The 25,862-nt window shown below is 40.6% G+C and overlaps 2 protein-coding genes across 9 annotated transcripts in view; one reads left to right on the forward strand and one right to left on the reverse strand.

The window, feature by feature from the left end:
• GTF3C1 (general transcription factor IIIC subunit 1) overlaps positions 1 to 7,190 on the reverse strand; it is a 40,226-nt gene extending 33,036 nt beyond the window's left edge. For all 3 annotated transcript variants that reach the window (XM_086759423.1, XM_086759422.1, XM_086759424.1), the window contains exons 1-6: positions 6,970 to 7,190; positions 6,234 to 6,443; positions 5,876 to 6,052; positions 4,616 to 4,759; positions 3,946 to 4,042; positions 3,336 to 3,459 (exon numbers count right to left, since the gene is read on the reverse strand). In XM_086759423.1, coding sequence (XP_086615549.1) covers positions 3,336 to 3,459; positions 3,946 to 4,042; positions 4,616 to 4,759; positions 5,876 to 6,052; positions 6,234 to 6,443; positions 6,970 to 7,190 — 973 coding nt within the window. The remainder of the gene's footprint in view (positions 1 to 3,335; positions 3,460 to 3,945; positions 4,043 to 4,615; positions 4,760 to 5,875; positions 6,053 to 6,233; positions 6,444 to 6,969) is intronic.
• The window catches only part of KATNIP (katanin interacting protein), a 56,804-nt gene continuing 37,410 nt past the window's right edge, over positions 6,469 to 25,862 (forward strand). The window contains exons 1-10 of one of the 6 annotated variants that reach the window (XM_086759426.1): positions 6,469 to 6,679; positions 8,146 to 8,222; positions 10,135 to 10,304; positions 14,659 to 14,741; positions 17,969 to 18,103; positions 19,625 to 19,886; positions 21,019 to 21,182; positions 23,305 to 23,417; positions 23,871 to 23,982; positions 24,430 to 24,636. In XM_086759426.1, the coding sequence (XP_086615552.1) occupies positions 8,161 to 8,222; positions 10,135 to 10,304; positions 14,659 to 14,741; positions 17,969 to 18,103; positions 19,625 to 19,886; positions 21,019 to 21,182; positions 23,305 to 23,417; positions 23,871 to 23,982; positions 24,430 to 24,636 (1,308 nt within the window). In that variant the 5' untranslated portion in view covers positions 6,469 to 6,679; positions 8,146 to 8,160. Of the gene's footprint in view, positions 6,680 to 7,284; positions 7,519 to 7,654; positions 7,683 to 8,145; positions 8,223 to 10,134; positions 10,305 to 14,658; positions 14,742 to 17,968; positions 18,104 to 19,624; positions 19,887 to 21,018; positions 21,183 to 22,079; positions 22,219 to 23,304; positions 23,418 to 23,870; positions 23,983 to 24,429; positions 24,637 to 25,862 lie in introns of those variants that run through there. The other 5 variants (XM_086759431.1, XM_086759429.1, XM_086759427.1 and 2 more) reach the window with 5 other exon arrangements.

Consider the following 25,862-nt stretch of genomic DNA (forward strand, 5'->3'; position numbering starts at 1 on the left):
CCAGGACCTAAAATAACTGTCAGTTTATCGTATGTCCTACCACCTTCTTCTATATTTGTATGCATGCATGTTGGAAGAAGCATACACCAAGCAACCAGCATCCTGAAGAAAAGGATGAAATAGAAGAGTCCTAGCCCATCCAGTAGGCTCTTACAGCATAACTAAAATGCATGGTTATGTTGCACAGGTCCAGCATCGCTAACTGATACCACGTGTTCCACAACACATGGTATCAGTTACATTATGGAAGCTTTATCTGCAATCACGTACAAGCAGCCGAGCTTCTAGATTTCTTGTCCAAAGTCCTCACCTATTCCCTGCACCAGGGAACGGCTAGGTTTGTTAACACGTGTAGTGTACTATAGTTATACGCAATGAAAACAGAGACCTAAAATCTAAGGCCATTGCATACAAGGACAGAACACACTGCTGCCCATCAGCCACAAGAATCTCATACATGACTGAATTCCACATCTTCACATGTTACTGTGCACTAGCTGTGCTGTAGTAGCTCTCCACCTACTTCACCCTCCTGGGATCTCATAGCAGAGTGGGGACACATGACTCCAGGAGAGCTGCAGCGATCCTGCTCCCTGATATAAGGATGACCTACTACCATTAGTATCATCTAGCTCCTGCTGAACGATGTAAGAGGCCAGTGGTAAGCTAGAACAAAGGTATGGACATTGCCAGCTTATCAAGTTGCAGTGATTCAGCACCTACTGCAGAAGTAGCCAATTCATCCTGCAGCAGTGGGTGGCAACACCTACAGCCACCTCTATTGCTCTGGCACAGCCCTGCTGTGAAAAATGCCCGGCGAAAGCTTTAGTTGAAATCATTAAGATAAAATTAATCAGCTGAAACCTTAAGTATACCTATAATCAGTTACTGGAGCTCAGCCCACATGAAGTTAATCCACAGTAACTTACACATGTGACTGCACTCCAGGCCAGACAATTCCATTATTTTTCCTCAGTCTGAATCCTTTCCCTGCCAGTATCCTAAGACACTGCTTAGGCTAGTAATTAAGCTCTGACACTTTGTTAGAGCTACAGGCACCGTTATCACATCCTCTGTATTTCTACAGCCCATTAATTTTCACTTGAAGCAGTATTTGAAAACAAAACAAACACAGCAAAACCCCCAAACAATTCCTTTTCCTTTAGCTCCTGCTGCCCAGTAATGTGCTTCCCATAGCACATGCTCTGGCTTCATCCTCAGTGTGTCCCACATATTTCCATCTGCTTTCCTTTATAACTCCAGAGATTAAACTATCTTGATCTCTGATGAAAATCAGCTACTATTAATTCATCCCAGTTTAATGCCTAGTGTTTTTTAAGGCATTTTTGTGGATTTTCAGCTCTTACATCTGTAAGATGGAATTATCATTCAAGTGAAAGATTCATCAGGTGACTTTTTTCATGACAAACAAGTAGTCAATGCAGCTGCCATTGTGCCAATCTCTGACAAAACAAGAAATGTCAACTGCTTTGTGGCGTGCCACCAAGTTTATAAATGGCCTTGTGTTTTCTTGTCTTGTAAGTAAACACTTCAACTGGAAGCTGCATGTTTTTACTACTGATTATAAACTCTATCTTTTTCGGAAAAGTTTTGGGTTTTACTCGCAAAGGTTTTCAGCTCATTAGAACATCTCAAACTTAAGTCAATATGAGGAAGTATAAAATAAAATAAAATAACCTGGTGCAATACTACTCAAAGACAGCATAAGAGGGGATCTAGGTCTTTGTCAATGCCAATGCTGGATGGTGCGGCTAAAGGTATCCCTGTCACACAAGCCACCATAGGCTGAGACACTTGCTCAGACTAGAAATACATTCACTATGTACAATACATATTTTGTAAAAAATTGATGATGAGTTTTGCCATACATTTTAGTGTATACTGACCTATTCTAGAATACTGTTTGAGGATCTCCACTGCTTTCTTGAAACTGTGAACTTAAATGAGTTCTTCTGTGTAAGACGCTCTCCAACATTCTTACAGGAAGAAGGTGGACCTGTATACTTCATGACAATGAGCTCATTCAAATCACTCCCTTATTTATTCAGTACAACGTAGGATATTTCTGTCGGAACTGTGCTAGATGATGTAGCTACTTTTGGCTGTTGCTTCTCTTTGATCATAATACAATTTCCCTACAGAGAGATTTCCTTCCCCTAGACTTAAACTTGAAGGAATTTGTTGTCTTATCAAGAGCCTTAATCCAACTCCGTGTAACTGGTATTCACTTCTGTCTTCTCAAATTTTTATTGGCTCTTTCACTTCTTCCTTTATGATCACTCCTATTGGCAAAGACGATATCATTTGCAATGTTTAGTTCATATCAGATTTTTTTAAAAATTTTTTTCACAAACAGTTCACTACACTTCTGAAAAACATGCTGTTCGTCTTTTAGAACTACTTTCTTTTTAACTCTTGCAAATCTGCCTCTTAGGATTTTCTGTGATTAAAGATTTGGTTTAGTTCTCCTTAAGCAATTACATTAATTCCATTCGTGATACTATTCTTCCTCATGCTTTCTATTATTACTCCTTGTAGCTTTTTCCCCATGGAAGTTTTATCTGCATCTTTTTCTGACAGCAGTTGCTTTCTTTTTTTCCCCTTTCTTTATGCAGTTCTGCTCTTCTTTGTCTTTCCGCTATGTGTCTGGAAGTTATCAGCAGTTCTTGCAAACCTATTAACTTTGAATTTAAAGCTGGTTATGCATTAAGGTATCCTTCAGCAGACTATGGCTTTTTCAAACAGTAGTTGATGGCTATCTTGCTTAAAGAATTCCAAGGTAGTGCTGTAGAAGCTTACCTTCGTAATTTGATATGAAACTTTCCAGAGAAACTTTGCAGGCTCTTAACTTTCAGCAAAAGTAATAATTTCAGTAAAAACCACAACTAAGATGGTCTGTTTCTTTAGCTTCTTTCTTAACAGCCTTTTCTGTTTTATACTACTTTTTAAATATTTATCTACATTTTATATATGAAGTTTATTGACTTGTAATTCAATTTCAGCCTGAAAGGTCAGCAAACTGCTCTTTGTCCCTACTCTCTGTACTGGCTTGAGCAGTCTTATTAGGAGTCACAATCCACTGCTTACTTACATCAATATACAACAAACTTCCCTGCATCCCTTTCGTAAAAATTTGGAACGAATGCTTAATTCAACGGGAGTACAGTGTTCTAACTTCGTTAACATATTTCTCCACATAACTGCATAGACAAATTTTCACTTGCATGTCTTTTAATTTAAGGCTTGAAGCTTATAGATAGAACAGCATCAATGTAATTACACAGAAAAAAAAGGAACAACATGGTTCTAGTTACCTTTCTTTGTCTTGTAGGGTCCTCCATTGGGGTGTATATCTTGTAACGGGACGGATACTACCTTGGCTAGGCCAGCATTCATCATGTATTGATAGAGACGTTTGAAAGTTCTCTCACAAAGACCCTAACGCAAAGGGAAGTGGCAAAAGTCATTGTAGCCCAGAAGTCTCACCTGCAGGTGATTAGTATCAAAGATACTCACACTGCCTGCTCTTAATACCAGTATTTTGGGGTAGTACATCAAAGGAGGATCTTAAAAGCCTGCTAGTGCAGACACCAGGCAGAGGATGAGATGCTTCTGGAGTGTGTTCTGTCCCTCCAACTCTACAGTCCAAACAAGCAGCAGCTACCAGCTGCAGTATTACGCAAGTGAGAATTGGATGATGATATCCAGTGACAAAACTTTTCTGAAACTGTGGATCAAACAGAACTCCTTCCTTATGACAAACAGCAGCAGTGACTTGATCTAGTAGGTTAAGATCCTTCCTTTGATATCCCAACCCAAAATTTTGTGCAACTTTAAACAACAGGGAGTATGAATGACTTGCCTTTTGATACTAATCATCTAGATTCTGCGTGTGTGAGCATTTGAAAGAGTAATGAATCTCACCAATTCTTCCCTCAAGTTTCCTAATGTTTCCATCTGGTTTGAACGAGCACTTAGCATACTTGAGAGCTTCTCCATCAGAATATCATATTTGCTCCTCCTAACCAAGAAAAGAAAATTATTTTCCATGTAAGAATGCATATAACTTTACAAATACAAGTTGTACCTTTACAAAACATCAGTCGTTAGAGAAAGTATGCTGAAGTATTCTCAGATTGTTTTAGGAATTATAGGTTTCTTCTCCTTCTGCAAAAAGCACATGAGAAAATTTGTCACCAAGAAGATCTGAACCGAGGGAACAGTGACTAAGCCCAGGCTGTTACTTCGTTGGCAATCCACAGAAGCACAGGTTCTAATCATAAAGACAGATTTTTTTTTTTTTCCCTATTAGAAACATGTTTGAAGTGAAACTAAAAATTAACATAATTATTAGTGCTACAATAAGAGTTGGGGTTATGTAGGCAGGTGACAGGCACTAGAATACCCTATTGCTTAGAGCTGCAAGACAAGTAAGTTTTCAACTGTCTAGCATTTGAAAGAGGAGTTAAAGAAGAAACAGAGAAGAGTCAATACCAGGAAACTTTATGGTTCTGTGACAATAGAGCAAACTTTACTCAGAGTAAAATGTCATATTCTACCCAGGAGATCTTTAGGACATTTAAGTGGCACATACCTGTCAACATGAAAGCGAGTCAGAAGTAGAAGAATGGAGTGTTGCTGTGCTCCGCTTGGTAGTCTTATGACATGGGACTGCATTGTTATGAGACCATTTCTGTCCAATACTCTTCGGTGATAATGAATTTTTCCAGCATCCACTCTGGGGAAAAAAAAGATGGCACGATATCTACAGGCATAGGAACTTGTGTAAATAAATTCTAATTATCCAGTATCCCAGCACCCTTTACCTAAATTACCTGTGGCCTTAGTGATATATGTTATATTAATTTTCAAAGTGACAACCTCAAAATTAGGAAGTGCCAAAATTAAAATTAAATTTACTGCAATTAAACAGAGAGAAATACCTCATCTTGACCTACAGTCTCTACACACAATCACAGTGCCATGACATGGTTTGATGAGACAGCTGAACTGTATTGCACGCCCACACCCTCTTCCTCCCTCCTCTCTTTCTAACTCCTGGCTACATTACAATCATTGCCCCCCTTGTGATAGCTCTGGTGTTTATCTCGCTCCTCAGTGAACTGACTCTGGCCACTGAACTGGCAGAAGAGTATCCAGAGAAGATTTCCCTCTCACTCTCATCATCTTAATTGCCTAAAGGAGCTTCCTGAGTGGCAAAAAAAACCCCAATGCCAGTGTGATTTGCAAGCCACATAATGCTTCATCTCCCAGAAACAGTGAATCCTTAACAGCAATGGTAATATCTAACTGTAGTGTTCCCTCAGAGCCTGTGTGACACTCCTCCATCCCCAAAATACACGATCTAGCTTGGGCGCTGGTAACTTGGGCTCCCTTTCAGGTCATGTAAAAAAAGATGCCACAGAGGGCAAATGCTAGGGACTAAAGGTGGACATCCAGGAATCTCTTCAGAACTTGGGCAGGATAATATGCTTGCTCAGCAGTTTAGAAAAGGAAATGAAAATCACCCTTCTATCCCAAATTTGAAGAAAAAGTGATTTAGAGAAAGTTAGAATGGCCACAAATTAGTAACCTGTGTATGGACCCAACAAACAAACTCTGGTCCCACAAGAAAATACCAGGAAGTATAACAAGCTGAAGGAAGACACCAGTATACTTCCAGCAATACAGGGTCCAAGAACCAAGTGCTCCTAGTAGTAAAGGATGAGGAACTACCACTACAGACATGAGTTTAAATCCACATATAGGAACACTTCAATGGACGGGACTTAGTAAGCAACCAGTGGAAACTTATTAGCTTCGACTTAAGTCATATAGCAAGACATAAACTTACTTGAAAGCCCCACTGTGAAGGTCCCTCTGAAGCTCTCCTTGCCACCTAGCACGACCCAAACGCTCCAATATACAGTAGGAGAAGTCAGGGAGTTTTAAGTCAGGGTCACCCTCCCAGCCTATTAAAGCTCTGTAACGCTGGTCTTGGGAGGCAACAATGACTAGCTTCTCTCCCCATCTAAGAAACAGAAGGGGAAGTAATAAAATATTATCAGTTTCATAAAAACAAACAGACCAATCACTTTCTCTCCACAGACACCATTCTTGATATACTCTGCATAAACTGAGCGAGGACTAAACTTTAAAACTTGATTGAAATAAAAAAATCTTTTAATGCCAGGTATAAGGATTTCACTCACTTTTCAACAGCTTCTGTGTAAGTGTAACAAGGCTGCAAATCCTTCCCCCGTATCTGATCAGTGATATCTACTCTCTCTTTAAAATACTGGCAGGAACCTTGTATGCCGTCTTTATTATCCAAAATCATGTGGACAGGGTAAATATCATCTGAAGGCACAGGATCTCTTTTGGTTTCCAGTATTCCTGTTTCAAGGTCGATTTCTTCATATCTGAAATAAAAGCAGAGAGCCAACATTTAACCAAACAAGGAGAATCTGGAATGGAAACACAAGATCGCCACAGGCAATGTTGCTACCTCTATCAAATGCCTTCGGAAAATGAAACTCTCTTAAACCCCTGAAACTGGAAAAACAGAAAGAGCAGAGCTGCACGCCTGGAAAAAGAAAACAACAGCTACATCCACCCTGATGAACTGGGACGTAAAAATTCTGCTTGTAGCTAAGCGGTAAGCCGTCGTTACAACAGAAACCCAGCCAGGACCCCTACACAGGTCCCCGAAACGGCAGACTTCAAAGCCTCACTCCGCCGCGCCCGCTGCCAACCAATTTTTAAAGCGTTCTTCCAGCGAAACCCGAACGAGAACGCGCGGGGGCGGCCGGAGAACCGGGCCCGAGCTGCCCCCCCCGCCGCAGACCAGCGAGCCCTCCCCGGGCCTCCCGCGGGAGGGCGGGGGCGGCTCGGCCGGGCCGGGCTCGGCGGGGCGGGGAGCGCGGTCCCCGCCGGAGCCGCCCTCACCGGTCGTGCAGGCGGAGCGGCGGGCGCGCCCGCGGCAGCAGGTAGAAGGTGAGGCCGGGCTGGGCGCTGAGCGCGGCCCAGAGCAGCTGCTGCGTGGCGGGCTCCAGCGGCAGCGGGAAGGGCGGCGAGCGGGCGCCCAGGCGGTGCCAGAGCGCGGCCGGCGTGATCCCGTCCAGCCCCTCCAGGGCCACCTCGTCCAGCAGCGCCCACAGCGCCTCCATCCCCGCGCCGCTTCCGGCCCCGCGCCTGCGCGCCGGAAGTGACGCCGCCACCCGCGCCGGGTAGCCAAGGAAACGCACAAACAGGGCCGCGGCCTGCCCCGGCCCGGCTTTTCCTCGCCGCGGTGCCTTCCGGGCTGTTGCGGGGTCTCCGGCCGGCGGGGCCGCCGCCTCCGGGTTTCTCCAGAGCCCGCTGCCTGCCGGCGCCGCCGAGGCACGGCGGGCCCGAGGCCCTGCTCTGCCGTTCGCCTGTCAGTGCAGTCCCAGCGCGGCCTTACCTCAGCGAGGGGGCGGGAAGGGGCCGTGTTTTAGCAGAAACACCCCGCAGTCGGTAAGAGACAAAACACGGGGTCTCTTCTTTTTTTTTTTTTTTTTTTCGTACAACACTAAATTCGATGTTTTGGTGGCAAGTTTAAACTTTTGAGTGTATAACAGGGCACCCTACCACAACTTGCTGCAACAACTCTGGGATACTTGGTGCAGCTCGCTGGAAAAGTTAGTATTCCCTGAAAGGCAAGCAAAGAAAAATCTTCAGTTAATTACTTTAAATTTATACAGCCTCTGCCGTGAATAAATTGTAGAATTAACTGACCTGAGCAGTAGTAATTCAGGAAAATCATCCTATAGTTGGGCTTTGGCCTTGCCCCTTTCAGCTTGTGCCCCAGAATTCACTTGCTTGTAATTTCTTAGATTATAAACTCATTATAGCATAGGCCTTCCATTTTTAGTATTTTTAGGCTCTTCAGTAGATTGCGAAAGGTTCTGAAAAACAAGTACAACAAGTAAAGTTTCCTCTCTTCTTCAGGAACTTTATTTACTACACTGACAATTTTATGCTTTTTGAAGGAAGAACTTTTCTCAGTTTATAGCGTTCTTGTCCACTGAGGGTGCAAACCCAGGAATACTCTATAGTAAATAATTTCTATCCTTCAATGTGACAATTATATTCTCATTTCAGCTTTATATTAGGGACATGGTGACTGACTTTGATGAAAAACACGATGAGTACTTAATATCCCTTCAGCAGAGAAACCGGTAAGATACAGAATTGCTACCACCATTAAGTATGTGATATTTGCTGTCTACTATCTAATATAAGCAGTTGTGAATGTTAGTTTAAAAACTTGGTTTTTAAGCTTGCAATGCAAAGTCTGACTTGCTGTGTCTTAGAGTATTTGGGTGATTCTCTTCTTTTTGTTCGCTAAGTACATCAGAGCTCTTATTTCTAGAGGAGATCACAGTATTCCTTCAGCATACTTTAAAACAGAGATGCATTTATTAATAAAATGGTTATTCTTTCCGCAGCTTACAGGGAAGATTTTTGTTTATAGAGCAAGGGGTTCTAGGTTCAGAAGTAACTGGCAGCTCACACTGTGTGAGGATGTTGTTATGACGCAAGGTTTTTATGTTGTCAGAAATACTGAAAATTGCATGCATAAGTTGCTAAAGTTAAATGTGGAAAGTCAGGTTCTGCTAAGGTGGGAGATAAGGGCATCTAGGTTGCTTTTGCAAACTTTGCTATCTTTCAGACAAGTTTAAAGCATTTATTTTTTCTTTTAATCTTCGTTCATATGAACCTTCCTGTCTTTATACCCTAGACAGATGGATTCCATAAGTTAGTTCAGAAGGTTCTACGGAACTTTCTTGCTGGATTCTGTGATTCCCTCCTTTACCACAAGGCATAAGATTTTTACTCAAATCCTATAACAAACTGAATTGTTTGGTGAAAAGACCAAATAAGCCTACAAAAGCCTACAAAGTTGTGTTAGAAGAACAGCCAGTTTTTACAAACACAGATTTATTTCGTATATAGTCTCCTAAAGCAGTTTTAGGAAAGGATAGAAACAAATTAATGATTGAAACTTGCATCCTGATTATCAGAGCTCTAATTCTGAACTTTGGTGGAAAGAAATGCCACTGAAATACAACGCAACAAGCAGGTGGCAACTGTACCTTGCAGAAGAGACGTGCTGATGTATCCAAGTATTGGATGTAACTGGCAGTTTTGGATAGCAGGGGGCTGCAGAGTAGCCTGTGTGAGCAGGTCAGCTGGTTCCTGCTGGATCCCAGACAGCAGAAACACTCCGTCATGTACCAAAACATCACCAGTCAGAGCAGCCAGGGGTGGATTGAAGAGAGTGGCCGCAGGGCTGCAGTGCTCCGGGGGAGGCACGCTGCGCTGAGGACGTGGCTGGGGACACACGCGTGGAAAAAGATGACTTGTGGCAGAGCAGATACACCACTGGGGGACTTTGGCCTGTGGATTGACCCACCCTGGAGTCAGAGGGAAACCAGAAAGAAGCATGCAGGGACAGGTGGAAATTGTCACCCACGTGGCCCCAGCCTTCTGGCCTGCATGTCACCTCTCTGAAGGAAATAGGATGGACTGAGAATAACCCATGGTGCCAGGAGAGAAGATGAGACTTGGAAGAGGGAGGGGAGGTGTTTCACTGAAATTGAGCATGGGGAAGGTCTTTTTAAATATTATTTTAGCCAGACTTACCAGTTGCTGGTATCTCTAACTGCATTACTGATTGCAGGCTTTCCCTCTCAATTTTCAAAATACAAATAATATTTTTCTTTTTTTTTTTTTTTTCTTGAAAAGAAAAAACATTTTTAAGCTTTTTGGAATTCTAAGGAAAATTTAAAATTCTCAGGAAGAAAAGTTAAATATACTAAATGCCAAGTGGAAAAAATAATGTGAAATGAGAAACAATATAGAAAAAAATCTCGGAAGGGAGAGGTCAAACTTCACATGTCACAGCGTGTGGGTACTCATCCAAGCATTCGAGAACAGAAACAGGTCCTGGAAGCTGTATTCTTAAATTGTTATTGGAACTGTGAACATATTTTTTTAGCTTTGTAATGTGTGTTTTTGTATTTCTTGCTAATGTGACCATCTGTACATGCACTGTGTAAGGATAAATTATTGTACTTTCTACTTTAGGCTGCTGAGACGTTTAGAAAGAAAGGATCCCGTACAAACCAAACTGCAGCAGTTAGAACAAGGATTTTCTCTGTATCTGAATGGAGCTAATTCAGAACTGGGAAACTACCGCAGAAGAATGAACGCGCATGGCTACCTTAAAAATGAGACAAAGACCACCAGGACAAATGGTGAGTTACATGAGGATTTTACAGAGGTTGCAGTCTGGAACTATTTTAAACATTCACCCATGGGAGCGGTAATTCATTTGGTGAGTTTACTGGTCAGGCTGTGATAAAGACACAGCAGCATTTGAGCTTGGTGGAAGGAAATTCCATGGGACTCTTTCATCGGAGTACTTAAGCTGGTTGTATGTAGGAAACGGTTTCTGCCACACTCTTATCAATTTCTTAGTTGATCCTTAACTAATTCCAAAGTTTAATTTCCTCACCTCTGCATTTGTTAAACAGTTATAACTGAAACTAGAAGACTATAAATGTATATAAATTGCCAGTGTAAAATAATTGTATGGCTTTATCTAATACATAACACCGTTCATAGACTTTATGATCTGGTGGACTACAATGTTATCTGGTCTGGTTATATAAGTCTGGTGTCCTGTAGACAAATGACATTTAATTACATAAACTATAATCAAATTATATCCAGTAATAGCTGCATTAAGCTCATAAATTATGTTTAAGCTATAATCATAATCTTAAAAAGACAGCTAGTCTTTATTTAAGATTTAAAGTCAATAAATTCTACCATTTTCTGCCAGTGATTAGCTGGCTTTATTTAAAAATGTGTGTTTAATTTCTAATTTAAGTCTGTCAGTCATAGAGAGCAATGTAGTGACAGGAATAACTTTGCATGTATGAAGGTATAAAGTGTGAGCTTACTGGCCTTCTAATCTATTTGGCATAATGAAAGTAAAGTTGATTTCACTGAATCCCTGGGTAAAGCAGTTTACCAGCCTTAGTCTGTTATCCTCATGCTTGCTACAGCCTCTTAGAATGTATCTTTTTAATCCATTGCTGTGCAGATAGTGTTTGCTTAAACTTTATTTTCGGTTTAAAATGATGACAGCATTTAAAAAGTTATTTAATATGATAATTTATTATTATTGAAAGCTTATTAATCTCAACAATACCGAAAAGTAACTTTTATTTCAGTAACTGTTCTAACCATTACTCTAACCATGATGCCTTTTTTTAGTTTGTTTTCCTGCTACGCTGGGTACATACTATTTGTTTTCAAGTTTAAGTGTTTTCAGGCTTAGCTGTCTGCTGTATAATTTCTTGAAGGTTATATGGGATGGTGATGGGGAATCAGCTGGTCATCTAGTTTCAGTATTGAATATGAAAGTAAAAACTTGTGTGTAGTGATGCAAAAAGTTCACGTTCTTGGATATTGGAAAAAGAAGGCAATTGCATGCTCTTTCATAATGGGATAATACACTTTTAGGTGGCTAAAGAGGGTATAAAACAATGTCTTTGACTTTTTAGTCCAAAAATTGTGCAGGGATATTGCAGCAGCAGCTGTAATAGAAGTCTGTCAAGAAAAATTTCCTTTTAAAGTCTTGCTGTGCAGCTGTCATTCTAAGCTTAAGCAGAGTTGTTTTTGTGGTGCTTAATGCTATTTGATTCAGTTCAGATAGGATACTTGGCTTGTGTTTGGGACCTTTGAACGCTTCAGTGGCAGTCTCTATTCCCTTACTCAACTCCATCAACTTAGAGACAGTAGCCTTATCTCTGCAGAAGAGAACTCGGTGTTTTGCTGTTTTGTAGCTATCCAGCGTTGTTATGTTAAACATGTGTGGCTGCAGTGAAAGATATCAGCTAAATCATCAGCCTGTTATTTTTCTTCCACTTGATCTTACCACTAGAGTCCGGAGTGGGAGCCATTGGTGACCTGTATAAACTTCTTGCCTAAGGGTAGTACCTGAGCAATTTTGTGGTCTGTGTCATTTCTAGGCATTTCTTCTCAATGATTGAATATGATTTTACTTACAGAAATGGTTTCTAGTTGAGATACAGCACTGAATTTTCTTCTCTATCCATCTCCCTTGAGAGTTATTGCATCATATATTACTTCTCAAACATCTATCTATAGGATTAGTCTTCACTGAAAAATTAGGAATGTGTGATAGTTAATAATAGAGAATGGGCACAAATCCCTCTTTGTGGTTGCTGAAAGTGTCATCATGAATCTCTTTGTCTGGACTATTTCTTTGTCTGTGTTCCCTAGGAGTAATTCATGATAATAGTGATGGATAAACTTTTACACGTAGGCTTGGTAAGTGAATTAAAGTAAATGATGGGCTTACGAGGTGGTGAAGCTGTAGGTATACTGTCATTTCTTCGAGTGCATAACCCAGATACGGGTTCACAACCATGTATGTAATTCTGGGGAATGTTGATGTGGTCACAAAGACGTGGCTTCAGGGTGGCACGGGGTCTCCTTTTATTGTGGCTGATGTTTTAGTGATGTACTACTCAGTTCTTGGCTACTGTAATAGGCACTGTCAGCTCAAGTCTCCAAGGGAATGACACCAGTGGACTTATTTTGTGTGTCAGAAGAAATAGTGATTGGTATTCACATCCCATGCATCCCATGAGAAGGATGTTTTTGTGCTAAAGTAATGTTTATAGCACAGATGAGTAGCTCAGCTGCATCAGCTTCTGCCTGGGATTTGAAGTACTGTTTTTCCTGGTTTAGAGAGACCTGGTCATGTGAATCCATCACAAAATACTTAAACAATTCTGAGAACCAAATACTCAGCAGTGGTAGCATGACTCCTACCCTTTCTCCTTTTCCTTCTTACATATGTGAGTGGTCTTCTGGGCAGTTGCTTAGAAGAGATGGATTGCCTAGGAATTGAAAGTGCTTGCAGTTCTGTCCCAAAGCAGTGACTGAATCAGACCATGCTTCTAGCATTGTAGTCTCAGGACAGTTCACCCTCAGTGCCAGAAGAGCCCTGTAGCAATCAGCACCAATGGTAATGACCGCAAAGTATTTCTGGGGTTACTCAGGAGCAGCCTAATGGAATAGCAGGAGCTCTAGTCCCAAGGGCTGGTTTGCCAAACAAGATGTTAGGTACCTTGTTTCTTCCTTGGATGTTTCTTCATTTTCTTCTCTGTTCTTAGTCCCATTTCAGGTCTAAGAGACAGATACTTACTGCTGAAGCAATAGTACAACCTCTTGTCCTTCTTGCTCTCTTATTTTATGATCACTCTAAAGCAGACACTGTTGTGCCAAGAATGGTCCTACCCCGTATCTGCTCTCTCCTACCTGCATGTACCAGCATTAGTGCAGTTTCATGGTGAGGCACATTGCACAAGTGACTACAGTTAAAAGGAATCTTTCTTTGATGTTTTTCCTTGCCCATATCAATTCTCTGAACAGTTCACTGCACAGGTGCATGTAGTGTTGTCCAGCCCAAAAAACAAAATGCAGTATTGAGAGCTGTAATGAGCAACCTGATCTAATTTCGAAGTAAAACCTGCTTTGAATGGAAAGTTGGGCTAGATGACCTCCCGAGGTTCCTTCCAAACTAAATCTTTCTGTGATCCTATGACCTTTGTAGGACAAGTGCTTCTTTTATTGGTAGTGCCACTTTCTGCTGTCTTAGGTTGACCGTTAAATTATGGCCTAAAGAAAAAAGGTTTTCCAACAGCTGTTTTTCTCCACTGAGGAGAAATGGAAGTTGTAAATCTGTCTTGGACACAGGAAATGAGATGACTTTATTTAGGATGCTGTTGAGAGTGTTGGTGATGTCCTTGCTCCGTTGAGGATGCTGATGTGACCTGCAAGATGTTTGTCTCAATCAAAGCATCTTCTCAAAAATCCATTGTTCCGCTGTAAGTTGGGACCATTTCTAGCACAGGCACCCTTAGTTCTGCTTGACCATACACATAATTTTTGCAGAAGTTCTGGAATCAACTCTTCCTTGCCTTCGAAATGAAGGAAAATGATTGTTAGTCCCTCATTTATGACTTGTGAAGAATCCTCTGTACGACATGTTAAATAGCTAATACATTTTGTTTAATCTACCAATACCTTATGTTTCTTTAGTTTGAGAGTAAATACACACAATTCCTTTGTAAACCCAGTGTATCACCAAGACCCTGCCTATCAGCGTCTACCTTCAGTAGGACTCAGCTGGCTTCCTAAGACAGCTTACTGTCTACCCAGCTAGGAGTTAGGATGGTGTGCACCCTTATTCTAGAACAAATTTCTATACTTTCATGTCAATGAATGTGAGTCTTCACTTGCTGTTAAGCTAATGTATCTTTAAACAATTTATTCTCTTGAATACACATGATGATGACTCAGAAGAGGTTCAAAACTCCTGCTACTAATACACAACTAGCTGGTATCTAAGGTGGAAAGCCTTTTCAGTTGTTGATACCATTCACAGATCAAAGACTTACTCTTCTGTCCTCATCTGTGGGGAAAAAAATTGCAAACTATGGTGTATATTGTCAAATACCATATTTCTGTTTTCTGTCTTCTAATTCTTGCCTCTATATTCTGAAAAAGCAGCCCAGCTAGAAGAGAGTGAGTTGCGAGAACGCAGCGCAAAGACTGCACCCAGCAAAATACAACGCAGACATTGGCTTCTGGTAAGGAACAGTTTGAAATAATGCGTCTTTGAACTAATTCTTAGATCCTAAATAATTTCAGGGGAAATTGCTTGCAACTAGTAGATAGTGGGCAGTAGGGACTCCCGTAGAATCTGAGTCTTGGTTTGGTCTGGATATTGAGTGACAATGTGAAATGATACCTTAATCAGTTTTGTGTCTACTTTGAAGCCTAAATAGGCAAATCTGATTGAAAGGGTCTGGTTTCAGTGACATCCGTCACAGAAACTTTTGTAGCCTTGATACAATTGGCTCAGTCTGTCCTCCAGCAGAATAGCTGTTGCTTGGCATCAGCCAAGAGAGAGAGCCTAGAGAGCATATCTAGTGCAAAGGCTGAAGAATCTCATTTTGGAGATACATCCCTGCCTGTCACTGCTGTTTTCCACCCTGCAATCCTGTATTAAGGGATACAGAGGTGTAATCTGTGTAACTTGAGTTGTAGTTTATGGCAGATTCTCGTAAACCAGAAGAGAGGAAAATGCAGATAGATAATAAAAATACCCTGCCTGTGAGAAATCTGGGGCCATTAGCTACATAGTTGGTTCACTGGAGAAACCTCAATGGCCTTTTTTCCTTTTGGTCTGAAGAAGAAGCTGACTTAACCTGTCAGGAAGTGCTAATTAACAGCACAAATGTGAATTCTCAACAGCTGAGACATGTCACCCAAATGATTACCCTACTTAATTAGCAATTGCCCTGGCTGGATGTCCAGTCCATGCTTAAGTGACTGGGGATCAGAGGTCTGTGTCATTGCAGATCAAGTGTTCATGTCATGCAGATTTCCTTTTCTTTTAGCAAATATTGCACATGCAAGTTTTAAGGCTGCATTACTTTATTTATCACCCTTACTGCCTAGTTGGATTCATTTTCTCAGCTGTACTTCTCTCAGTAGATCACTGCTTACATATTGGTCTGTTGGAAGTCGTTTGCTAAATGTGCCAAATGTGTGGCCAGTCATAACCTACATCATTCTAATCACAAGAGCCGAATGAAGAAGGAGGTGTCTCCTCTGACTGGATTGGAAAGTTAGCCAAATATTGGTAGTTATACTACTTAAAACTAGCTACTAGTTGAGACTAGCTTAGAATGGTACCTTAAGGCTTTTATCCGTTTGGATGGGAGGATAGCAGAGTTATAGTATCTTAATGAACAGCTGGAATTATTTAGCTAAGGGAATGTGCAACCACTGAGTAGGATGCAGATTGTGCCAGACAGCAATTTACTTTCCCAGTAATTTTTCCTATTTCTTTTTTTTTTTTTTTTTTAATAGCTAGAGGACCTAGCAATGCATGTTCAAAACTGTCAGGCTGTGCTAAGGTATGCTATGAGGTGGGAAGATAGACTTACTGAAAGAACACATTATATCAAAAGCCAGGTTGTCTCAGGATCTCCTCTCTGGGACAACTGTGCTCCTGGCACTTACAAAATGGTAGAAGAGTGTGTGAACACCAGATAACTGAGTTTGGTATCATTGCACGGACTTCTGGATCACATGTTACCTTTGATGAAACACTCCTCTTCCCATCGGTCACTTATGAGACTTCCCCCTATGGAATATGTCTGCAAAGGAGTTCAAAAGTGGGGGAAAATGTTACTTACAGACAATTTTGTTCCTTGAGAGAGGTATATGCGCTTCCTGCTTTCTCTTTTGTCATCTTTTGGAGTACTGAAATTCTGTGGTATGGAAAGATGAGTTTCTCAAATCTTCTACCCCTCTTTAGCCATGCTTGAGTAACTGACAGTGTGCATACTTTGACTGCATCCTAATTATGAAGTAAAACAAATTCATTTGAACCATGTCTGACATTTACAAAGGCAAAGAAATCTTTGTGCTTGAATGCTTATGGCATAACATTTCCCCCTTGTTATATTATACACAAGAGTAATGCATCTTCAAAAAATTGCAGTTACTTAAAGTTGTCAATTTCATACATAGACAAAGTCACAGAATTGCTGTGATTGAAAGGGAACTCCTCAGATGGTCAGGTCCAATCCCTGTGCTCAGGCAGGGTCAGCTAGAGCAGGTTGCCCAGGACTGTGTCCAGCCAGGTTTTTAATATCTCTACAGATTGAGACTCCACAGCCTCTCTGGGAAACCTGTTCGAGTGTTTGATCACCCTCACAGTATTTTTTTTTCCCTTCAGTTCAGATGGAATTTCATGTGGGTTTTTTTCCGTTTGGGTTCATTGCCTCTTGCCCTGTCAGTGAGCAGATGCCTGTCAGGTATTTATACAAATTGATGAGATCCCCCTGAGTCTTCCCCAGGCTGAAGAGTCCCAGCTCTCTCAGCATCTCCAGCAGAACACCTTTGCTTGTTGGCTGCTCAATCACATGTGCACTCTAGAAATCTCTTAGATTGCTTGAGCCCTGCTGTGATGTCTTTCCAGCAGACTGCAGGTTTGTTAAAGTAACCCATAATGACCAGGGTCTTTGAACTTGTGGATTCTTCAAGTTTTTTGAGGAAGGCCTCGTCTACTTCTTGATGAGCAGGTCTATAGCAGATACCCACTTCAACAGTGCTTATGCTGGTCTGCCTGCTAGTCTTGATGCAGAAGCTCTCGACTGGCTCCTGACCTGTTCCTTGGCAGAGCTCCATGCATTCCAGCTCGCTCTCACACAAAGGACAACTCCTCCTCACCTCATTAGCCTGTCTTTCTTAAAGAGCCTGTATCCATCTTTTGCAGCACTTTCCAGTCTTGTGAGCTATCCCACCATATCCCTGTGATCCCAATGAGGTCATAGCCCTGTAACAGGATACAAGGTTCTAATCATGCCAGTTCACCAGAACAGGCTTGAGAGCTTTCGCCATAAGGCTGTTACACCAGCACTTCTTTACTGCCTGCATTTTGAGTGATTCCACTTCAGCTATTTTGTTGATTGCTATTTCCCTACTCCTGTTGTTTTCTCACTTTCCTGGTGAGGTGAGGGGCTAAACCCTGATGGGCACTCACTTTGGTGCCAAACACATTATATGTGCTGGGCCTGACCCGCTCTGGGGATAGCGGCAGCAGCTGGGGAGTTTGATTGGGACAGTTAAACCATAATGTAGGGGCCCAAAGGTGAGGTCAGGAAGGACAGAAACTTTCAGTGGAACAGAGAGGGAAAGGTTGCTTGATCTAGATATTGTTAGGTAAAACGTGATGTTTATTCTTTTTGTACTGCTGATAGCACAAAAGATGTCTGATTTATTTGAATGCTTCTTTTAACAGAGAACGGTGGAGATTAAAACAGAAAGTGGGGCTAAACTCCGCATTAAACCTCCTCTTGAGTACTCTGAGGATTTTGAACCTTATGAAAGCTTGAGCATGGAGACCAATGGTGATGATCCTCTCCGTTACTCCCAGGTACAATTGGCAGTTGCCTTCCTTGGTTCGTGGTAGTGTCAACTGGAATGCGAACGGGCCCAGGTATCAGTCTTGACTACAGCATGCAACCCAGTATGTAGTGTTTCTTTCAACAGATGGTTTTGCATTAATGAGATGTAACATGAAGAACGAGAAAATGAAAAGAAAAAGTAAAACTACTTTGAAAATCTCATCTCAGTCAACAACGCTATAACATGTTCAATTAAATTAAACATGCTAATTTAAAGAGGTAGAACGTTGTCTCTGTTGGAGAGAACCAAGGTACTTCGTGCAAGGAGACTCAGTTCACTTAATGTTGTATGCATGAATGTCACTCTTGGCTGTCAGGTTAGAGAAAGCTTAAATAACAAATTTCTCTGAGTGTTGTGGTTTAACCTCAGTCAGTAATTGAATACCATGCAGCCACTTGCTCACATTCCCCTTCCCCAGCAGGATAGGGCAGAGAATCGGGAAGAAAGGAAAACTTGTGGATTGAGGTGAAATAGCTAGAAATATTAGTCTTGAATGTCATAAAGACATGCTCAATATCAAACATCAGGTTGCTTGTAGACGGTCTTTTGAATCTAAGTTTGCCTGCTCTTTGTAATACGTTTCTGTTAACATGGATTTCCTAACAAATGTCATCTGTAGCAGCAGAGCAGCTTGGAGCTTTCATTGCAAGCTGAACATACTGTCACAATTCATTTGTACCTAAGACAGCTTCAGGTTTTCATTTTACTCATACACTTTGCATACCTATACTTATCTCAAAACTTGAATAACAACAAAGCAGGGAAAAAATGTATTTAAGGTATACAAAGTCTTTTCCTTTTACATCAATAAAAACAAAAGGCTCTCTAGCATCATCTGTGCTGTTTGTGGCATATGCTGAAAGGCAGGGCAGTTTTTTTCAACAGTGAGTTTCAAAATAGATTGATTTTTGCTTAAAATCCTGTTACAGTGTGTCCAATTAAAAAAAAAAATTGGTGCAAACTGGAAGCTTAGTCCATTAGACTGTAACTACTGTTTTTTGAAGTACAGATGTGTATGAGAAAGGACTATTGCGATCTCTCCAGTTGCTTATGAAGAAGTTGTTAGTACATTAGCTTTGTAGTCTTGTGAAGGCATTTGGAAAATCTAGATTGCAGCTAGTCTTCAAAGAGCAAGCTAAAAGATACAGTATTCTAACTGTGTGAGACTGGAAAAACATATGCCCTTGCCCTCTTCATTACTTACCTCCTGTTTGTAACTTACTCATAAAAATTGGGTTTGCACATAAAAATTCCTTGACCTACGGAATTTTCCTGCAAGGATTCTGATGAGAAGGAAAAAAAAGAGTTGTAAGATTATTTTTCTTAAAAGAGGAGTGAAGAGATGACATAGGAATGTGAATATTTTTAGCTGCATCATGGCTCTGAGTTCGTGAGAAGGTTTTTCCTAGGGAAGGGAGAGGCAGCCACATAGATTTATTTTAAGATACATCTTTGAGCTTTTCTGACAGATCTGTTTGAATTGCACTAGAAATTGAGAAGAAGCTTGCAACTCAATATAGAAGAAAACAGGATGGAAGAAGACTCCTTTAGTGATGATTATGACTCTGTTGAAGAGGATGTGTTTTCGGAACCATCTCCCACTGAGGAAGCAATTACAAGCTTTGGAGGCCTTCAGTTGCATAGCAGTACGTCATTGCAGCAAGAAGCTTCTGAACATCAGGATGCTGGGAGATGCTCTGCCCTTGATTCTGGTGCCCTTACTATGTTGGAGTTCAACCAGAAGCAAAGTAGTAAGTCTGTTTATTTTACACTGCTGGAGTACTATAATAATAATTCTTTGAGGGCATTACTTTTGAGGGAATCACTGCTGGTTAATCATTAATGGACACTCCATACTATCATGAGTTGTTATGGTCTTCAGCAAACATGTTGTTTTAATCTCTGATTTCGGAGACTTGCATCCTCTTACTACTACATTAAGAAATTTTTTGCAAAGACAAAGATATAGCCCTGGTTAGCCCACTTGTATCACCAGGCCTAGACACTTGAACTAAGATTATCTCAGAATGCCTGTGAGATTTCTCAAGAGATTATTATTTTGTAAATATATTTTTGAACTGCTTTTGCAGTAATCCAGGCAGCCAAATCTGCCCAGTTTCAGCTTCTTCCAATACCTCAAGGGGGCCTACAGGAAAGATGGGGAGAAGCTGTTCAGTAGGGCCTGTTGTGATAGAACAAGGGGTAATGGGTTTAAATTAGAAGGAGGTAGGTTTAGATTAGATATGAGAAAAAAATTTTTTACAATGAGAGTTGTAGAGCACTGGAACAGATTGCCCAGAGAGGTGGTGGATGCCCCATCCCTGGAATCGTTCAAGGCCAGGCTGGATGAGGCTCTGAGCAACCTGATCTAGTCAGGGATGTCCCTGCTTCTTGCAGGGGGGTTGGACTAGATGACCGTTGAAGGTCCCTTCCAACTCTAACTATTCTATGATTCTATGATTCTTCCATTGCACATCCTAGGTGCTGGATACTGGTCACCATAGCATGTGCTATTCATCCCTGAATTCAAGAAAACAAATCTTTCTGGCTATAAGCCACTTCCTTTTGTCAGGTCTTCTCCTTTGGAGACCTCATTGTCCAAACCCAAAATCAGTCACTTAGGTTAAAGATGTTTAGCTTGTTGAAGGTAGAGAGTTCAGGCAGAAACCAGACCTTGACCTATGTTCTGTATTTCTCGAAATTCTCTCCCCACTCATTTTAGGTACGTTCATTGGCTTTGAGTTTTTTGTTTTGTTTTTTCTTTATTTTGGGATAAAGTAACTGTGTCAGTAACTGAATTGGATGTTTCAAGTGTATGCTGTTGTAATGTTCCATACTTATTTGTCCAGACAAATGAATGTTCCTTCCTTCTTTCGGTGGCAGGACCATTAAGTCGACCAGAAATACCACTTACAGCAACTCGAAAGAATGTATGTGAGAAGGACCCTGACGTCTCCGTTTCAGCTATGGTTAAAGCAATGAAAATTGAAAATGAAAGCTTGCAGAGAGATCTGCAAAGGCAGACAGTTTCCGCAAGCCCTCAAAAGGTATGGCAAAATACAGAGAAGGGCTGTTTGATCAAGTAGCAAAACTCCCATGAATTGCAATCTCTTATACATTAAAATTGTGTATGAATGAATGCCTCTTAAGTGTAATTTAATTTGTATTATTCTTTCATAGGGCGGTTTTCTTTAATCTGCTTCCTCAGGATAGCATCCCACAGCTCTCTCTTGATCTTAGGGATCACTGAGTAACTGATAGACTGGTTGCATTATGTGTCTATACTGTCAGATGCACAGCTGCAGAGTTGTTTGAGCCATTTTTGTTCTGGAAGCTTCTTAAACAAGACAATGTGTGATTTCCATACCAATAAATCCTACCTTCCTGCTGAAGTCAGTAATATGGGCACTGTTCCCTGGTAATACATGCTCTGCTTTTGGAGCAGAGCTGGCATGTACACTGCTGGCTCTTAGTGAGGAGAAGCTAGTGTGGGTTTTCCGCCCTGATGTGCGTACATCTCTTTTTCTCCAACAACCATAGAATCATAGAATGGATAGGGTTGGAAGGGACCTTCAAAGGTCATCTAGTCCAGCCCCCCGTGTTTAAAAGCAATTAAAAACTCATCATATAAACTAGGAAATCAACAAAAATCCATTCCCTTCTGATTCAGGTCAGACCATTATTCCTTGTTAAGTTAAATAATGAGGAGGTTTGTGTTGACACTCCTAGCTAAATTTTGAGCATAACCAGTAATTCAGTTCTCCTCACAGAGAGTAAGTACCTACATTTACAAAACTATCTGTTATGGACAGTGTTCATGGAGTCAAAGTCTGTTTCCACTTTGGTGTTTGGGAGACTCATTTTTCCAGGAAGGAAACGAGATATGCCTAGACATTCTTGGAGTTACTAATTTGAATTCTGCGAGTTTCCAAGACAGCTGACTACTTTAACCTAAGCTGATGCTCCCTGAAGCTGTGAGTTGATGCTCTGATGAATATGTATCCACTGTCACCGTTGAGCCAACATTAGGTTTCTGGGAAGTTTTTGTTAGGAGCAAAGGTTAAAAATGTTCTTTTACTATAGGTAAGTACATGTGATTCCAGCATCTATGTCAACTTATCAATCTTATTCCTCTTATGTTTGAGATATTTATAGCTTTGCGATTGAGAGATCAAATTCCACTGAATATTCTCACATAATGCATCCTCCTGCTAACATTAGGACTAATTTTAATATTGTTGTGCTTAAAAGAAAAATAATGAAATAATGCTTAAAATTTTACCCTGGCATTTGAGATGGAGTTTCAAAAACTCACTGTAAGTTCTCAGTATTAAAGCTGACGTAAATGATCTTCCAGAAGTAATTTAATTTTGCTTACACAATTAAGGGAATCTGGAACTTGGCTTTTGATATTTAAATGTCTATACATGTAGAATATTTAATACTAAAAAACTCATTAACTTCTAAGCATTTAAAAGTTCTTTTACTGTTAAAAAATTATAAAAATGGAAGTGACCCAAGAACAGAAGGACTGCCATTCCTCATCTGACTAGTTGTTCACTGTGCTGAGTGTTCTGTCTCTTAACAGAAGCTAACAAAAAATTTTTAGGACAAACAACAAAGGGAGCAGGGTATGCTTACAAAGCAGCATACAGGCAGAGAAAGAGACCATAGCATTGTAAGAACTGCAGGACTTTTCCTCTGTTTTCTCTTAGATAGTCACTACTGATAGTCCTATATTTAAAAAAAAAAGTCAATATTTTATTGTAATAAAACTGAGCTTTTTGGGGTTTTAAAGTCTTTATGATCCTTTTTTGGAGAAGGAGGAAGTCTAGGCAGACCTGTGCCAAAGCTTTGGCCAACTATGAGTCCCACCAAATGTATACAATGAGATTTCAGACATATATGTATATAATTAATAGTCATCAGAGAACGCTTTTACGTTACTTTTCTTCCACGTAGAAGATCAAGCTTCAAGCTCAGCTCTTTCATTGCAAATCAAGACTAATTCTGTAAGTAAGTGTGCTTTAACTGAGTATAGAGTTATAGATGAGCTAGGCTAGCTAGTACCAGATCTGGGACCAAACTTTATTCCAGAGATGCAGACTGATGCTCATTGCTATGTAGAGAACAATGTGAATCGAACATGTTCATCTTTCTCTTACATAGAAGAAATTTTCTGTTTCATCTGTTGTTTCTGCAATGGCTGAACCTCCAGAAAAAAGCCAGACAAGGACTACAGTCACAAAAGCTGTTGAGGGAGTTTGTCCTTTTGGAAGCAGGTATATATATTTCCTTTAAGGCTAGCTTCCTTTTTTGAAGGGCTATTTCTCAGTACTCTACCAGGTGTAGTGTAGTACTGCTACACCTGATAATCTTTAGATACCTGAGATGTCGTGCAAGTAGTAGCAAATCAGGGAGAAGGTTCCGGCCCTGGGCCAGTCTCTGTGAATCAGGGAACTGCCAACATCTCCCTCTGTTTGTTTTTGTATTACCTATCTATTACTTTCTCAGATTTCCTCAGAACCAGCAGAGAACTGGAGCCCAGTCTTTTAACCTGTGTATCTAAGGTGGGATACTGCAGCAGTTATCATTCGGTGTGGGGGTATATGGAATCCTTCCATGGGGTGTGTGGGGTCATCCTGTCATCTCTTCACCTTTGCACCAACAAAACTATTTCTTAAAAATACAAGAATTATGATGAAGTAACACATAAAAGAGTATGTATATTTCAGACAACAGAAGAAACTTCTGACAGTCCTTCAGGAGCCTGAGAGCCATTCTGCGTGTGATAATGACATGCTGTCTGACGACAAATCTGAAGTAGATTCCATGCTGAGAGAAAAGGTTTGTGTATATAAGCACCATAACTGATGCTTCGCAGTATTACTGAAATAAAAGCACATTGCATGATCTGTGTTCCACCAATTCGGCTCCACTTCAACTAGTAAACCTGTGGCCAGGGTAAGAGAAGAGAATGTATCGCTGTTCTTTGTTCATCAGAGTGACAAAGGAATCGGACAAAGAACAGAGAGCTGTTTTCTCCTTAGGCTTTGGAGTGAACTGGAATGTAGGAGACTGATAAGTTCTCTTCTCTTACCCTGCCATAGATTTATTGGTTGATGTGGGGCAGAACTGGTGGAACCCAGAATGATTGAATGTCATCCAGATAGCCTTGAGTTTACAAGCTTTTTGCTTCTGGTTCATCAGTGTTGTAGTCTTAACAGTCTTTATTGTGTTGCACACTTTATTGTTTTGTCACTTATGTTTATAACATATTTCATTTGGGTCCAGGTGACAACCAGTATGGAAGTACGTGATGCCATTTATGTGACTATGGAACTTCTTTCTAACTGGGGAAATCCAGTAAATGTGGGCCTGAGTGAGGTGGAATTCTTCGATTTATGCAACGAGAAGATATTTGTGTCTCCTCATGATGTGGACATTCGAAATGCTGACAACCCAGGGGATTTGTGCTGCTTGGTCAATAAGAATTTGAATGTAAGACAGCTTAGTCCTGAATGTGAAAGTTTCTCATGATAGTATTTCTTTAATATTCTATCGCTAGGTTTTTGTTTAGAAACATGTTTGCATTTTGAACCTGACTTGCATAACAACTAGCTGATAATTCAGAAAATACAGATATTATTTGTTATTAACAAATCCAACTTTCCTGTCCAACTTGCTGGTACTTGGTTATAATTTTGGTTTTGGGCAGAATTTGATTAATTTTGCCTGACAATGAACTGAGGAACTGGAAGAAGGCAGCTTTAACTCTGCCTCCTTTGATAGTAACTCTGTGGTGTTGTCTTGGATGAAAGGAATACATTCATTTTTTAAAGTATTGTGATATAATCATAGTATCTGTAGAACAAGATCACAAACTTTAAGGACAGTGGATTTCCCGTTTTTTGCGGTAGGTCTGCTCACAAACTTAAGTAATTCTTGTGATCTGAAGATATGGGAGCTTCACAGCTAACTCCTTCCAGATGTTTAATATGAGTTTAAATAAACTAAAGAAGGAAACATGCATATTTTCACCTGTCCCCTTGTTACCCTTTCACCTAGAGAAGGATCATGGGAGAATAAGAATGTGTAGGTAGGTAATTTTGAAGAATGATTAAGAAAAATGTGTAGTGTGATAAAAGAAAAGTATTCCATGGCTCTCTGTGAGAAAGTAAGATGAGGAGACGTGGGATTCTTACATACTAAAAACAATGGACAAAAGACAATGACTGGGAAGGAATCCTGATGCTACTGAAGAGATTAGCAGATGTCCATAGCTCTTCATACAGCCATGATTTCATTTGTGCTGCACGTTCACTGTATGCCCTTTGTCTCCATGGGCCTCTAGAGCTGGGATTCCAGTAAAAATTAGTATGATTTAAGTGAATGAGGATACTAAATTACTTGGTCTATTAAAAAAAAAATACAGATTTTAACTCATTTCGTGCTAGTGATACTTTTCTGCTTGCAGGGTGAGTGAGAATAAAAAGAGGGCAAATATGCAGTATTTTGAAATTTAGCTGGAACTCAGTATGCAGTATTATTTCCAGACAAATATTTTCACTTGAAACATCTTTCTTACTGTCTCCTGAAAATTGTAGTTCGGGTGTCATAAATATCCATTCTCCTTTAGGCTGTGCTCTCTGGCAGATGACACTCAGTAGTAGCAGTGAATCTCAGACTTTCTAGATAATTACAAATTATGTAATAATATATTCATG

This window comes from Chlamydotis macqueenii, chromosome 15, assembly GCF_036417535.1.
Source record: "Chlamydotis macqueenii isolate bChlMac1 chromosome 15, bChlMac1.mat, whole genome shotgun sequence".
Classification (NCBI taxonomy): Eukaryota; Metazoa; Chordata; class Aves; order Otidiformes; family Otididae; genus Chlamydotis; species Chlamydotis macqueenii.